At 37.8% G+C, this 15,292-nt stretch overlaps 1 protein-coding gene across 5 annotated transcripts in view; it reads left to right on the top strand.

The window, feature by feature from the left end:
* The window catches only part of thoc2 (THO complex 2), a 148,968-nt gene that overhangs the window by 125,413 nt on the left and 8,263 nt on the right, over positions 1-15,292 (top strand). For 3 of the 5 annotated variants that reach the window (XM_079838977.1, XM_079838981.1, XM_079838980.1), the window contains exons 30-33: positions 207-309; positions 3,218-3,594; positions 5,552-5,613; positions 6,890-6,925. In XM_079838977.1, the coding sequence (XP_079695103.1) occupies positions 207-309; positions 3,218-3,594; positions 5,552-5,613; positions 6,890-6,925 (578 nt within the window). The remainder of the gene's footprint in view (positions 1-206; positions 310-3,217; positions 3,595-5,551; positions 5,614-6,889; positions 6,926-15,292) is intronic. The other 2 variants (XM_079838979.1, XM_079838978.1) reach the window with 1 other exon arrangement.

The following is a 15,292-nucleotide window of genomic DNA, read 5'->3' as shown; positions in this document are numbered from 1 at the left end:
AATTTTCCGGCGTGCTTAACGCCCATCAGTGGTTCTAGCAGTGTTAAATCAAGAGCAAAATCCATAACTACTTCACCAAACGCAGGAGCACTGGCTCCGTTTGACTTTCTGTCTGTTCGGTCATCTGTCACTTAGTTTGGTAGGTGTGGGCAAAATAACGAGGTCTGCCCTTGTGTGACGTGTATGTCGGCTTGGTCTATTTGCAGATAAATCCAAGGACAAATCTCAGGCGGCTCAGAAAACTGCCAGCAAAAACAGCACCGCAGCCAATAAAGTGAGCAGCAGCAACGGAAGCAGCACGCCAAACAGGTACAGCACCCAAGACCCGGCTCGACACACACCGCGCAAGCGCTAGGCGGCGCGGATGATGTACTGCTCTCATCTCTTATATAATGTCATTAAAAGTTAAAGCCCTGGGGTGAGAAAGTTTAGCAGGGGCTTATTATTTCAAACTACTCGCCAAATAAATCAATCCTTTATCAAAGTCTACCTTCCTTATGAACTGTGTAATCAAATTGAACAGTGTTCCAGGCAAGAATCCTCTTACAATTCTATTAAACTGAGCAATTGCAGAGAGAAATGTCTTGAAAGGAACCATCTCTGAAAGCCATGGCTGTTACAACACGCAATTGCACGATGGCCCATCAAATTGGCTGTGTAAAACATCATTTCGATAGAAATACTTCAATGGGGAGTCGCTGGGAGACCGGGGAAGAAAGGTCCCCATTAATTTCCATTCAGGAATTGTGTGAATGGGATGAGATTGTAATGGATTTCTGAGTGTTTTAACATGGTTTGGTGGGGTCAGGGAAGGTGGCACAGTCGGGAATGTGTAATTCACCTGAGATGAGAGGATGGAGAGGGCACGATGTGCTCTGTTTACATAAGGAATGACAAAGTCAGGAGAATAAAAAACTGAGGGGCTTCGAGAAAACAAAGTGCGTAATATTAGCACTTTTTGGTTGCATAGGTCTTATTAGATTTCAAACATTAGGTTTACACTTTTTCCTTTTCATCTCGTTTTTCCATGTGTGCAGTTGGCTAGTTTCATTTTGGCTTGGTATATTGTTACGTATCCGCAAATAGGGTTCAAAATAGATAGTTTTAACTTCCTAGAATTTAAGGCCTATGCTTTTTACCCAATGGGCAGTGAAATTAAGTGCTTGATTTTAAAGAAATGCTGCTAGTCACAACTTTGGGAGCTCAAACTGACTAACTTAAGTCTGTAGATGTTCAATATTTGCGACATTGAACCACAATTTTAATGTGAAATGTCTAAATACTAGTTAATTTATGCAATTATTTTCTTGTAAAAAAACAATGTACATAAAAAAATCGCTAATTCGAGGCTGGATGTTGATTTTGTAGTTAAGTAGATACACTTAAAAGGTACATTTTGTAACTTTTGGCCCTCTAGCGGTTAAAAAAATGCATGCATTTAGTGGAAGAAGATTGTTTTGGTTGTGCTTCGGCTCTGTGTGACTATGAAGATGAATATGATTCTTTCTCATAACCAAAGAGAGAGAAAGATGATCATACTGCTCATAAAACATTCACTACTAGGCTAGAGAGATGTAACCAGTTTAGATGGAAAGGACCTCAATTAGCTCAAGCTTTACCCATTAATTGACACGCTATTTTCTTGAGAATAACTCCAGCACAGCTACAACCACCATTATGAAATGATCTGAACAATAGATAATCTTTACAGTGAACTGCATATGGCAGTTTATCTGTTCAATAAAACGCCTTACTCACCTGTCGAGTAATAAAAACACCATCATCTCCATCATTTCAAAGTCCATCAGTTCTCTCCGTCTCCTAAAGCCAAGCCCATGTTGGTTCTTGTTTTATTACGAGCTCTGTCTCGTTCTCTCTTCTCCAGCTCTTTTCTCCTCTATTCGCCGTTTGTTTAAAACAGGTGATTCCCCAAAGATTTTGTGGAGATTTGTCAACCTTTTTTCACTCGTTGTGACAACTATCCCCTGACCTCACACACACACACACACACAACTCACTCCCGCACCAGACACGCACGGGCGAGTGATGTATGTTCACAATTTCCCATCAAAACCGTCCCGACAGGTCTAAAATAGAAATGCCTATAATAGGCTTACCATAGTGAATCAGACAAAAACATGTTTTAGAAGGATTGATGTAGTGACATTTTGTTAATTATGAACCAAAAAAGTTCCTTGGTTTAAATTAAATAATATTCCCATTAATTTAAGGAACATTTTTAGATTTGTTTCTCAAAATAATGTTGGTAATAGGATTGAATGGTAGAGTCAGCATTGAAGGTTGTGTAAAAATTGGGAGTTTATTAATTTGTCTTAGATTCTGAAGAAAGGGTCCAGATAATGTCACTTCTTGGGTGTCACATTTTATGGAAAAAGGCGGTCTCTCTAGAATTTGAGTGTGTGAAATTCCTTCGGACACTGCATATGATGTTACACTGTGCCACCTTTCTTAAAAACACAACAAATAATAATAAATCCAAAATGTTAATGTATAGGTTAGAATCTACTCCACTTTCCTGCAATGCTGCAAAACTGCAGCTTAAAAAGTTTAAAAAATAAAGTTGTGGATCAATGTTTTTTGTAGGTCAGAGTTCAGCAAACTTAATCTTTGAAACACTGTAATGCTAAACTTCTTTGCATATGCTTGTGTTTTCAGTCTTCTGAATTTGCAAATATAGTGAGGCTTAAATTTACATTTTAAGTCAATTGAACAAAGTGTATTGTGACCGGCCCTTGCACACAAAACGAGACACTGACAAATATTACAATTAATTACAAAGAAATTAAATACAATTAACAGTAATTTAATATTTTAACAGTGACAATCATTTTTCTGTTCTAAAACTAGCTTCTTTTCCCTTCGTTTATTTCAGATTGGAGTTTATCTAACTTAACTCTTTCCCCAAATAACACATTATTTAGGCCTCGACTTTAAGTCTTTGTTGCTTTAAAAAAACATCCAGGGAGTTTTATAAGATCTTAAATGTTATATAACATTTTACCAGCAGTGTCAATCCATTTTCAACTTGTTTTGAATCTTTCAAACTATATTTTGCATGGGATTCCTTAACGATGTAAATGCCATTTCTGAATGAAAGCCATCAAATCCAGTCATTTGTAATGGTTTTAAAGCAAAAAAAACCCCAACAACATCAAAAAAATCTGTATGCTTGAGTTAATCCCCGATCTCTCCACAGCACTAAAGGGAGCAAAGAGAAGGAAGATAAAGAGAAGACCACTAAGGAGAAAAAGGATAAGAAAGAAAAGAATCCAGGAAGCACTCCAGAGGCCAAGGCAGGAGGGAAGGACAAACAGAAGGAGGAAAGATCCAAGGAGGAGAAGCCCATTGACGGCAAGGAGAAGACGCCGAAGGCTGAGAAGGATAAGAGGAAGGATGAGAAGAAGGAAGAGAAGAGCAAGATCGATGGGAAATCTGCTGAAAAAGAGTGGCCCAAGGAACGCGACGTGTCCAACGACAGCAAGACAAAGGAAAGCAGTAAGATGGAGAAGAACGCTGGGGCCGGAAACCTGAAGTCCCTCGTGCCCAGATCCGACGGGGTCGAGTCTGAACGGGGTAAGACAGCTCTGCTTACATTACATAGTTACACTAAAATTAAACGTTCAGAGCAAAGAATCCACTTTGTGTGTTTGTTTTAATGAAAGGTTTTTGGATTTAGTTCACCCTAGTGTCTTTAGTGGATGATATATTTGCCCTTAGCAAAACACAATATACAGCTGCAAGAAAAAGTTTGTGAACACCTTGTGAATAATGTTAACCGAAAAAAAGAGATCATACAAAATGCATGTTTTTATTTGATTTAGTGCTGTCCTGAATTATGTTTTACATAAAAAATTGACATATAGTCAAACAAATAGCTGAATTTATTAAAATGACCCAGTTCAAAAGTTTATCAACCATTGATTCTTAACTCTTTCCCCGCCAGCGTTTTTATAATATTTTGTTGTATGAATATCTGAGCATGCAATATATAAAAAGAGCAGACTCTCTACTTTTAAACAAACAAACAAAAAATATTTTAGCTTCATGCATTCCTCTTTTATCAACACTTAAATATGGGTAGTTTCGTAAAAAAACGTACATTTTGAACAAAAAGCTTAGAAAATCCAGTTTTTGTCAAAGACTACATCAGATTCAGAGCGATGATCAAACACAGATGGAGTAGATGGAGTCCATTAACGCCCCTAATTCTTGCACAGTCCTATCGCTCGTCCTGGGTCCACATTTCATTCAGTGACATTAGATAGTTTTTATTTATATGATTTTTAATGTTGATGATCGCGTTTTTACATATGCATCTGCTTACATATGATTGCTTGTTTTTTTTGCGTCGTCTTCGCCTGTGTTTTGATCAGGAGATTCTGTACTCATTCAGAAGATGCATTATAGCGCCCCCCCCCCCCCCAGCGCATAACCGTGAAAACATGGAAACATGGTCGTTCCCTGATGATCCACAGCTGTGTGTGGGTTGTTCTTGGATCTCTTGTTTGTCTTGAGCAGTTAAACTGACCAACGTTCTGCAAATTCTTCAGTTTTCCAGCATCTTCTGCATATTTGAACCCTTTCCAGCAGTGACTATGAATTTGAGAGCCATCTTTTCACGGTGAGGATGTTTGAGGAACACAAACAGAACTATTAAAAAAAGTTCAAACATTCACTGATGCTCCAGAAGGAAACAACGCATTAAGAGCTGGGGGTGGAAACTTTTGAACAGGATGAAGAGGTCCACATTTTTCTTATTTTGTTTTAATACCAATTTTTTTCATTTAGTCCTGCCCTTTGGAAGCAATTCCTTAACTCCTGTCCAACCGTTAGTCTGCTATGAGAGAGATGGAGAGGAGGAGCGCTGAAGTCAAACCCTGCCCCTCTATTCATAATATACGTATTTCACTTGGAAATGCGTCCCAGCACTGAAGAAATCTCAGTTGCAACTTCCGTGTCACTGGGACTTTAAGTACAACTTACCTTGATCTTCAAACTCAAAATGTTTTCACCCCGGCTCTTAATGCGTTTTTTCCTTCTGGACCATCAGTGAATGTTTGAACCTTTTTTTAATAGTTGTGTTTGAGTCCCTCAATCGTCCTCAGATCTCAAAATCACACCGTCACTGCTGGAGAGGGTTCAAATATGCAGAAGATGCTGGAAAACTGAAGAATTTGCAGAACCTGAAGAACATTTGTCAGTTTAACTGCTCAGGACAAACAAGAGACTCGAGAACAACCATCACAAAACACACACACAGCTGTGGATCATCAGGGAACGACACACAGTGTTAAGAATCAAGGATAGATACACTTCTAAACTAAAAATGTGGTTATTTTTTGTCTATATGAAAACATCTTTAATGTAAAATATCAGCATTAAATAAAAAATAACATGCATTTTGTATGATCCCTTTTATTTCATTGAAATCATTCACAGATTCTGCAAGGGGTTCACATATTTTTTTCTTGGCACTTGTATAAAGCAAAAACACGTTTCTGGAAACTGAACCTTGAATTTCGTCTCTCAGCAGAGCAAAAAAGACGAAAGCTTGACACTCACTCGTCACCGTCGCACTCCTCTGCAGTTAAGGTTAGTATGGCCTGAGGAGAGCTGTGCACTTCTTTCCACTTGTCCCTACCTGTCGGAGATCACGTGTTTTCCAAACCTTCCTCCGCGTCACCCATTGGAGTTTGAGAGAAGGCCTCTGGAGCCCAGCCGGTGTAGGAGAGCAGTGGGGGGGATTTTGCATCCTATGGACTATTTTTTGGGGAAAATATTTTTCAATAGATGTCACATTTTTTTATGATAAAAGGACTTGCCAAAATCTTAAATTCTAGCACATGCTTCAGTTTTTTCTCACTTTTACATGCTAAGAGAATCCACCCAAGTGCCTCACAAGTTCCTTTTCGTATACCGCACTTTTTTTTTTGTGTAAGGTTGTAAATATAAATATTTATTTTTGTAAATCACCCTCCCCTTTTTGAGATTTTTTTCCAATCGTTGCATATTACTTGCTGAGAAAGCAAAACGTAAGAAAGATAAATACAAATCGATCTTTTTGGGTTTTTTTTTTTAAACTAAACATGGAGACGAGAGATTGAAGAAATCCCGACGGCCTTCACGTCTGCGACTCCTGGAGGAGCTGGAATATTTTCCTTGTTTTGCTGCGTCACAGATCTGGGATCTCCAACAAGAATATGCTCATCTTCACCACCACTGGTTGCTTTATTTTTTATTTTTTGGGTCCATCCTGTTTTTTTCCCCGTGCCTGATTCGCTCTCTGCCATGGAAGGGTTCTCAACAAGAGTTGCGCAGACATCCTTGTGACCAGCGGGCGGCTCCTTCAGCATCCAGAGAATGGCGCGTCAACCGGCAACTGCTACATAGAGAAAGGCAACCAGGAAAAAAGTGTGGGCATGGCCTTCCCAGAGGGATCTGTCGGTCCGCGACCAGGAATCTTGTTGCAATTTTCTATGAGCGAGGCCTCATACCAAAGTGTACATGACCTCCTTCTATTCCCTTTATTTATGAATCCTAGATGAGTTTAGCTTGTTTATCATCTTCATGAACTCCCATAGTTAGTTTTCAGAATGTATGCTCTATATATTAGACCAAAGATACGAGTGAATGCTCAGTTGATGCTCAGTGCAGTGACGTTCTCCAAGCACACATGTAGGTGAGAGAGCCCAGTGCAGACTAACGTTAGGCTCCCATAGGCCAGTCTCTTCATCTCTAACCATGTGAAAGTTCTAGTCTTTGAAGGTCTTTATGGGGATGTGTTGAGTGACGGCCAGCCTCCCCCACCCTTTCTGCTGCTGTGTGACATCCTCTCCAGCTCATCTGTCATCTCCATTCATTCCTACAGGACAATCTCAACGACCTCAAGGACTCCGCTTCAAAGGTTTGGACCTTTTTCAACCCTTAACTCTCAATGAAACCTAGTAAACTGCCTGCCCAGACCATTCAAACACTCATTATATATGCATCTTATGCCCAATATTGGCATCCAGGTATGCGGGATTTGCTTAAAACTTAAAAAAATGCCCCATTAAAGGATTAGTTCAGTTCAAAATGAACATTTCCTGATGATTTACTCACCTCCATCTCATCCAAGATGTTCATGTCTTTCTTTCTTCAGTCAAAGTTTTTTGAGGAAAACATTTCAGGATTTTTCTCCACATAATGGACTTCAATGGGAACCAACGGCTGAAGGTCCAAATCAATGCAGTTTCAAAGGAAGGGCTTCAGAGGCCCTGCACCATCCCAGATGAGGAATAGGGTCTGATCTAGACTGATTTGGACCTTCAACCGTTGGTTGCCACTGAAGTCCTTATGTGGAGAAAAATCCTGGAACATTTTCCTCTAAAAACTTCATTTCTCTTCGATTGAAGAAAGAAAGACATGAACATCTTGGATGAGATGGGGGTGAGTAAATCATCAGGATATTTTCATTTTAAAGTGAACTAATCTTTTAATGTTAGCAGTATTTGTCACAAAAGTTATCTATGATGGCCAAATATGCAGTGTAGTTAGACAACATTAGTGCACAAATGCGGCCCACTTCAAACACACCTGTGCTGTCCTAATAAGACCCTATGATTTCAGTTATGCAGAAAACGTGGATGGAATTGCAGAATCGAATTATAAAAGTGGAATTTATTGTTTAATGTGGAATAACGACGGAATTTGGAAATAATTGATGAATAAATCAAAAGTAGGGCTGTACACTTAATCAAATCATGACATGGGCTAGTGTCTGTGAATATTAATGCAGAAAGAGGCCGTTTATAATATCAAGTGTTCATTTCTCTGTGTGAATGAGCACCTCGTTTTATAAAACTACCGCCAGATGCACACAAACTCAAAGGTCTTCATGGAAACATGTCTAAATAAACGTTTGTTTGGATGAAATTTATATAAATATATTATTATTAGGGGTGTGATACACTTGGCTCACGAGATGAGACCATATTTTAACTCTTTAAGAAATCATTGAAATATGATTTAAAATGGTCTTTTATTAAATGCAAAACAATGCAGGTGCATTTTTAAATGTTTTAAGTAATCTAGGGTTGTCACTAATGATTCTTTTTGGTAATCAGTCTTTTGTCGAATAGAGAGAGAAAGCGTAGATAATTTGTAGATCGAAATGCTACCGTCACTATAATCTCTTGAACAAGTACATAGAGCGAGGGGTTTAATCTCTTATTTTGAAATTATGAAAATAAATTTGCATGTTTAAATATATGTTGATGTATTCTCCTGTGTTGGCATAGGTTTATAAATGATATACGTTACAAATTAGTGGTTCAACGGATCACACAATTTTGGGTCATATGTTTTTTGAGTCACGGATTAGATCATGTTTCGGATCAGCAAGCAAGAAAAAAAATAATATAAAGATAAATGCAATATGACAAAGTTACAATTAAAGTAAAGGTCTAACTGTAGTTTTCAGGTACAGAAATGTAATTAGGCCTACATGTAAAACAACAGGAGTGTTCACTGTATAAATTAAATATAGATTCATATTGGTTCTTTTGTAGTTTAATTCACAGCAGCTGAATATTAGGCTTCTGTCTCTTTAAGACCGAATGCACAGATCCAATATAATGATACACATCCAATTTATTTCTCAACTGGTTACGTTGACTTAAGACATAACCGACTGAGTTTACAAGAATACTCGTATTTTAACAACTTTGTGTCCGTTCAAGTGCAAGGAGATGCGAAAGATGAATCAATTTATTGTTCATGTGCTGTCTGAAATGCGTCTCTGTGTAAATGTGTGCAAGCACCAAATGGATTCCTCTTTCTCATCTCCTTGCATTGGAATTGTTTAAAGGGATAGTTCACCCAAAAACGAAAATTTGTATGTTTATCTGCTTACCCCTAAGGCATCCAAGATGTAGGTGTCTTCGTTTCTTCAGTAGAACACAAAGGAAGATTTTTAACCCCAACCGTTGCTGTGGTTCACTCATATAATGCTTGTCAATGGGGTCGAATTCTATTAGAGTAAAAAAAACATAGACAGACAACTTCAAATTAAACCCTGCAGCTCGTGACGACACATTGATGTCTTAAGACACGAAATTATCGGTTTCTGAGAGAAACCCAACGATATTTATGCAAATATATCACCTCATATCAGACGAACGCTTCAGCTCTCCAGACCGCCATCACTTCCCGTGAGTGAGGCCAAAATGCCGGCCGGGTCATAGATATATACATAGATACCTCATTAGTGCCTGCGTGGATCATGGCGTGGATCGCTCGAATGAGGAATCTACGTATATATCTATGACCCAGCCGGAATTTTGTCTAACATAGTTTTACTGTAAATTGAGAAAATATCAATGTTTCCATATGGAAACATATTTTTTTAGATACATTTTATATTTTTTTAAAAACATAGTAGCATCAATAATATGATTTCAGTTATTTATTTATTTAGTTTATTGTAGTATAGTTGTATTTATGTATAAATCAAAAATTGTCTGTTCAGAAAATTAATAGATTTACGTAAAAGGGCAATATTAAGAGTGCGGAGTTAGCTCTTCCATGTGATGAGAGTGAGGATGAGTTAGCCATTTTGAAGCTTAAATGATAGGAATCTACTTATTTTTAGTTTCATGAGTTCTAAGTATATAAATCTAAATATATATAAAAGTATATAAATTTCTAAAAGAAATGTGCATTTAAATAGAAGAGATTGATTTTTTTTTTTACCATTTTCCATTGTGGTACAGCGTTGCCATATAGCAATGTTTCCCTAAGTACCCCCCGAAAAATCTTTACATACATTTTTTTTTTTTTAATTAGTTTTGATTTAAATAATTTTATTTAAAAAAAAAAAATCAATTTCATTATTTAATGGTTAGAACATAATGCATATCATAGAGGGTTAAAGGATTAGTTCACTTAAAAATGAAAATTTTCTGATGATTTACTCACCTCAATCTCATCCAAGATGTTCATGTCTTTCTTTCTTCAGTCAAAGAGAAATGAAATTTTTTGAGGAAAACATTTCAGGATTTTTCTCCACATAATGGACTTCAATGTGAACCAACGGCTGAAGGTCCAAATCAATGCAGTTTCAAAGGAAGGGCTTCAGAGGCTCTGACTGATCCAAGATGAGGAATAGCGTATGATCTAGACAAACCATCTGACATTTTCAAGAAAAAATTACAATGTATAACCTAAATTGCTCATCTTGCTCTGCGTTGTGCCACGGATTGCGTAATCACGCCCTGTGTTTACAAAGTGCTCATGCGAAGACTAACATAAACATCTTTTAGCATGTCGGACGATTTTGAAGTTGGAGATGGAGGTTTTTTTTGTAAACGACGTTTGTGTTCGTCTTCACACGTTCGCTTGGGGCTGTACTTCCGCCTGACCTTTCCGACGTGATTACACAATCCGTGGCACTCCAGCAGAGCAAGATGAGCAATTTAGGTTAAAACTTGAAAATGACGGATGGTTTGTCTAGATCAGACCCTATTCCTCCTCTGGGATCAGTCAGAGCCTCTGAAGCCCTTCCTTTGGAACTGCATTGATTTGGACCTTCAGCCGTTGGTTCCCATTGAAGTCCATTATGTGGAGAAAAATCCTGGAATGTTCTCCTTAAAAAAAACTTAATTTCTCTTCGACTAAAAGACATACACATCTTGGATGAGATGGAGGCGAGTAAATCATCAGGAAATGTTCATTTTGAACTGAACTTATCCTTTAATTAAACCATTACAGTGGAATCCAGAAACCCAGAACTTGGTGAGAAGTGAATCTGATTTCATAGGGCCTAAGCTAAGATGTTGTCTAAGTATACGTCGATGCCAGAAACGCCATCTAGGTAGGCCGCTGTTGCTTGGGCGTTCCAAACCCGCCTCTGATGCCCGAGAATACGGTCTATGTAGGCCGCGTTCCTTCAGACGATCCAAAGGATGCCCAGAAATGTTGTGTGTGTGTGTGTGTGTAGGCAGCTCACTGGCGTTTTGAGAGACTCCCAATATTTCTCAAACTTTCTTCACGGCTGTAGATTATAGCACGTTTTGCGGCACATGCCAGGTGTGGAGTTTTTATAATGGTACATTGGTCTTTTAAAGAAAAAGTCCCCTTTCCCTTCAAAAGATGGCAGAATATCCCCGAGACATGCCTGTGCCGCACATCCCTCTGCTCCTCTGCCAGGACGTTTTATATTCTGCTAATGTAATTTCAGCCCGACAATATCCTCCATTCTTCCCGTGGCTACGCTCTCCTGGGCTCCTCTCACAGTCCTCGGAGTCTGATTGGACTCTGGTCTTCTATTTCCGCCACTCGAGTCTCTTTTGAGCAGCTCCTGTCAACTGGCGGGGAGATAAGTGTTTTTGCAGTTTGGTCACTGAAGAAAATATGCTGATGGCGTCACCTGAAAAAGCAATACAGCTGAATTTTGAGCATCCTGTTATTTTATTCTATCCTCCTCTCTCTCTCTCTCTCGCTCTCTGAAGGCCTGCTGTCAAAGTATTCCTCCACATTAACTGCAGCATCATCCGGATATTAAGAGAAGTGTCCTTCTAGGACTTTAGTTGCGTGATCTGTTGTTTTCCTGAAGCAGCTGGGTTTATCTGGCAGGAGTCAGTTGTTTCTCGGAGGATATTGTGTTCGTTCGTGTGATTCAGTTGTCAGTTCAGATTCTGCTGTTGAAGGGCTTTCATCATGTGATTAATTCTGCTGTCGCTCTCTCTCAGGGAGTTTGCGTTATTAATCTGCTGTTGAAACACACACCGGAGTCCCTGACGGACCCGTTTGGAACGGAGCTGTATTATTATGATGTGTCTTTAACATTGGGAAGAGCCTGTAGGGTTGTCACCATTACAGTTCTTCAGTCCCGCAGAAAGAACTGATGCTTTTGAACACAAGACTTGGTGTTTTATTGACTGATTATGAAGTAGTTCATGACTCAGTCAGTCAATTGAAGAATGCAAAAAAACTAACAAATTATAAGCAAAAGAATAAATAAACAGAACCAAGAAACGGATGATGTAAATCTTGCAGGAAGTTTGTCAGGATTTCAACAGCAGTTTCAAGACAAGTAACCTTTTGAGAAATTGAAAATACTTTTTATTATATCTGATCTTTTATTTATATATATTAGTGGTGAGACTGTACACAAAACCTCGGGTTTGAAGTCACGGTTCGGTACAGCAGTTTTACGTAATTGCTTTTTATTTATTTTTATTAAACTGGGTTACTGAAAAAAAAGTGGCTGTCCTTAAATTAATCCAATTATAACTAAAAATTTCTTTAAGATAATGCTGTAAACTTTATAGGTAGCTCTTACACATAGCTATAATATTAAAGGTTGACAACAGAGCCCAAACTATTGGCCTGAATTCAGTTGCTATTTATTTTTAGATATAATAATCAACACTCATAAGCTTCACATAAGGTTTTTGCACTATATTCTAAATCTAATTATTAACAAAAATTCTCCAATTTGTTGTTGAAATATAATCACAGTGTCTGTCATTTTCATGACAGGTTTATTTAAACATACATGAAATAAACAAGACATCTCTAACAGGTTCAGTAGAATATAATGGCTAATATAGGTCATATATATTCAGTGAAAGAGTTGATTTCTCTAGTGAATAACCGCTGTGGACACTGAATGACTTCTGAGGTAAATGTGATGCTACGTTTTATTGTCTTTCCGCGGTTGAAACACTGAAATGTATCATATGTTGTGTAATCGCTCAGTAAGTTGTAATGTATCCTCAGCAATACCTTAAGATATATTATTTCATGTTTATTCTTCTGGAAGAGATAATCAATCGCGCAGCGCTGCCGCTTGAACTGACGCGCCTATACAGTGATCAGTCACGTCACATTAAAGAGCGTCAAAACGGCATTTATCGTTTGAATTTCGTGATAAAATGGACTGAATACTTAATATGTTGGTGTGGGAACTCGGATTGAAGTGTGTTCTGCACTTAAAACAAGCCGACTCTGAACTGTTAAAGATTGCACTCATGCACCGAACCGAAAGCCCTGTACCCAAACGGTTCGGTGCGAATACGTGTACCGTTACACCCCTAGTGTATACACACACACGCACGCACACACACACACGCACACACACACACACACACACACACACACACACACACACTCACTCAGTCAGTCAGTCAGTCAGTCAGTACTGGTCAAAAGTTTCGACTTTTACTATTTATGTTTTTGAAAGAAGTATCTAATGTTAATCAAGCCTGCATTTATTTGATTTTTTTGTGAAATGTTACAATTTTAAATAACTGTTCTCTATGTGAATATATATATATATATATATATATATATATATATATATAGTAAAGTGTAATTTATTCCTGTGATCAAAGCTGAATTTATCATCATTACTCCAGTCTTCAGTGTCCCATGATCCTCCAGAAATCATTATAATATGATTTGAATAAAAAGTTTAAAATAACAGCATTTATTTAAAATATGAATCTTTTCTAACAATAATATATACTACTGTTCAAAAGTTTGGGGTCAGTCATTATTTTTCTTTTTAGAAATTCAAAATTTGAAAATACTTTTATTCAGCAAGGATGTGTTAAATTAATGACAATTGATAGTAAAGATTTATGTTATTAGAAAATATTTTTATTTTGAATAAATGCTGTTATTTGTAACTTTTTATTCAATGAATCCTAAAAAAAAAAAAAATCACAGGTTTCAAAAAAATATTAAGCAGCACAACTGTTTCCAGCATTGATGATAACTGAGTATCAAATCAGCATATGAGAATGATTTCTGAAGGATCATGTGACTCTGAAGACTGGTGATTAATTCAGCTTTGATCACAGGAATAAATTATATTTTAAAGTGTATTAAAATAGAAAACCATTATTTTAAATTGTAATTATATTTCCAGTCCGGGCTCCAGACTGCGACCAAAAATATTAATTTGCGAGTGATATTTTTGCACAGATCGCCATTGGCGACCATATAAATGGACATGTTATGATTTTATAATTGCGTTCCTTTTTACCTACATGTTCTTTTGTTGTGTTGACGTAATAAAATGAGACGACGCGCAGCAAAGATGCAGTGGAAATAACCTCACTGAGTGAGCGCCAAAATACACGTCAGAAACGTAAATGATCAAAGCCCTCGTCTCTATCGAGCAACGAGCAACATCCAAGTACTGTAAAAGTGCAAGATAAACATGTGAGCTGTGTGGACGCCAACTAAGCGGGAACTCTTCTCGTTTTTAATTGATACTGATATGGGTTCTTATTCTCACTATATTTGAATACATCTTTAATGTGTCCTGACAGACGCTCAATCAGCAATTCAAGAGAGAGATGGTATAAAACGGCTTAAGAACAATCACCTCACGTCAAATTGACCTCAGAAAAGCCATTCAATGCTCACAAGTGTTCATAGTCAGCTAGAGAAATAAATAGAGAACGGGGCACTTTGCTAAATATATGCACTTTATCATAATCCTTATATTTTTACTTAAACTTTTGAAAGAATGGAGGTAGCTAAAAATGAAATTCAACCCTGCCCATATAATTGCATGTGAACAATTAAAATGTGTTTATTCTTTTGTGGCACTTGAAAATAATTATTTGGCGCCTAACTTTTCCCCTTATAGGAGCCAATGGCCTGATATTTCACAATATTACAGCTTTTTTCTGTATTTTTGATCAAATAAAAGGCTTGATGAGCATGAGACTTTTTGACCGGTACTGTATATATCTGATTTGATTGTGAATAACCGCTTTTGAGAGGCGGTCCGGCTGATTAATTGTAAAGAGACATCACTTCTTTGGAAGGTCTTCAGCGAGTCTGAGAGAGAGAGAGTTCAGTAAACTCGTGCTGAGCAGATTTAAAGTGAATGCTCAGGTCGTGTGAAGGGCGATAGTTAACGGCTCCAGATTCTCCTCACCGCCTTCAGGAGGTTCAGTTTGTTTCTCCGCCACACTTATCAGCAGAGCATCTTTGGAGTCTGAAATGGCAATTTTCTGAACAACACTAGGCACATGCCACCAAATATTGTCACGTATCAAAGCTAGAATCATGTGCTTTCATGGACCTTCATATAAAGTACTTTATTTTGTATTGTATTCACTTTTTTTATTAAGACTCCACCAATGTTTGCTCTGATCATGTTGGCCTCAGTTCCAGCTGGAACATGTATAAGCGGCTAATGATGGGCTTTAAGAGTTTCTTTTCTAAAGCTCTTCTGAGACACGAGTTGCGCAGCGCTGGACATGACGTG

This window comes from Gobio gobio, assembly GCF_949357685.1.
Source record: "Gobio gobio genome assembly, chromosome: 16".
In the NCBI taxonomy this organism is placed as follows: domain Eukaryota; kingdom Metazoa; phylum Chordata; class Actinopteri; order Cypriniformes; family Gobionidae; genus Gobio; species Gobio gobio.
The sequence above is the reverse complement of the archived record's forward strand: the minus strand, read 5'-3'. Positions and strand labels throughout refer to the sequence as shown.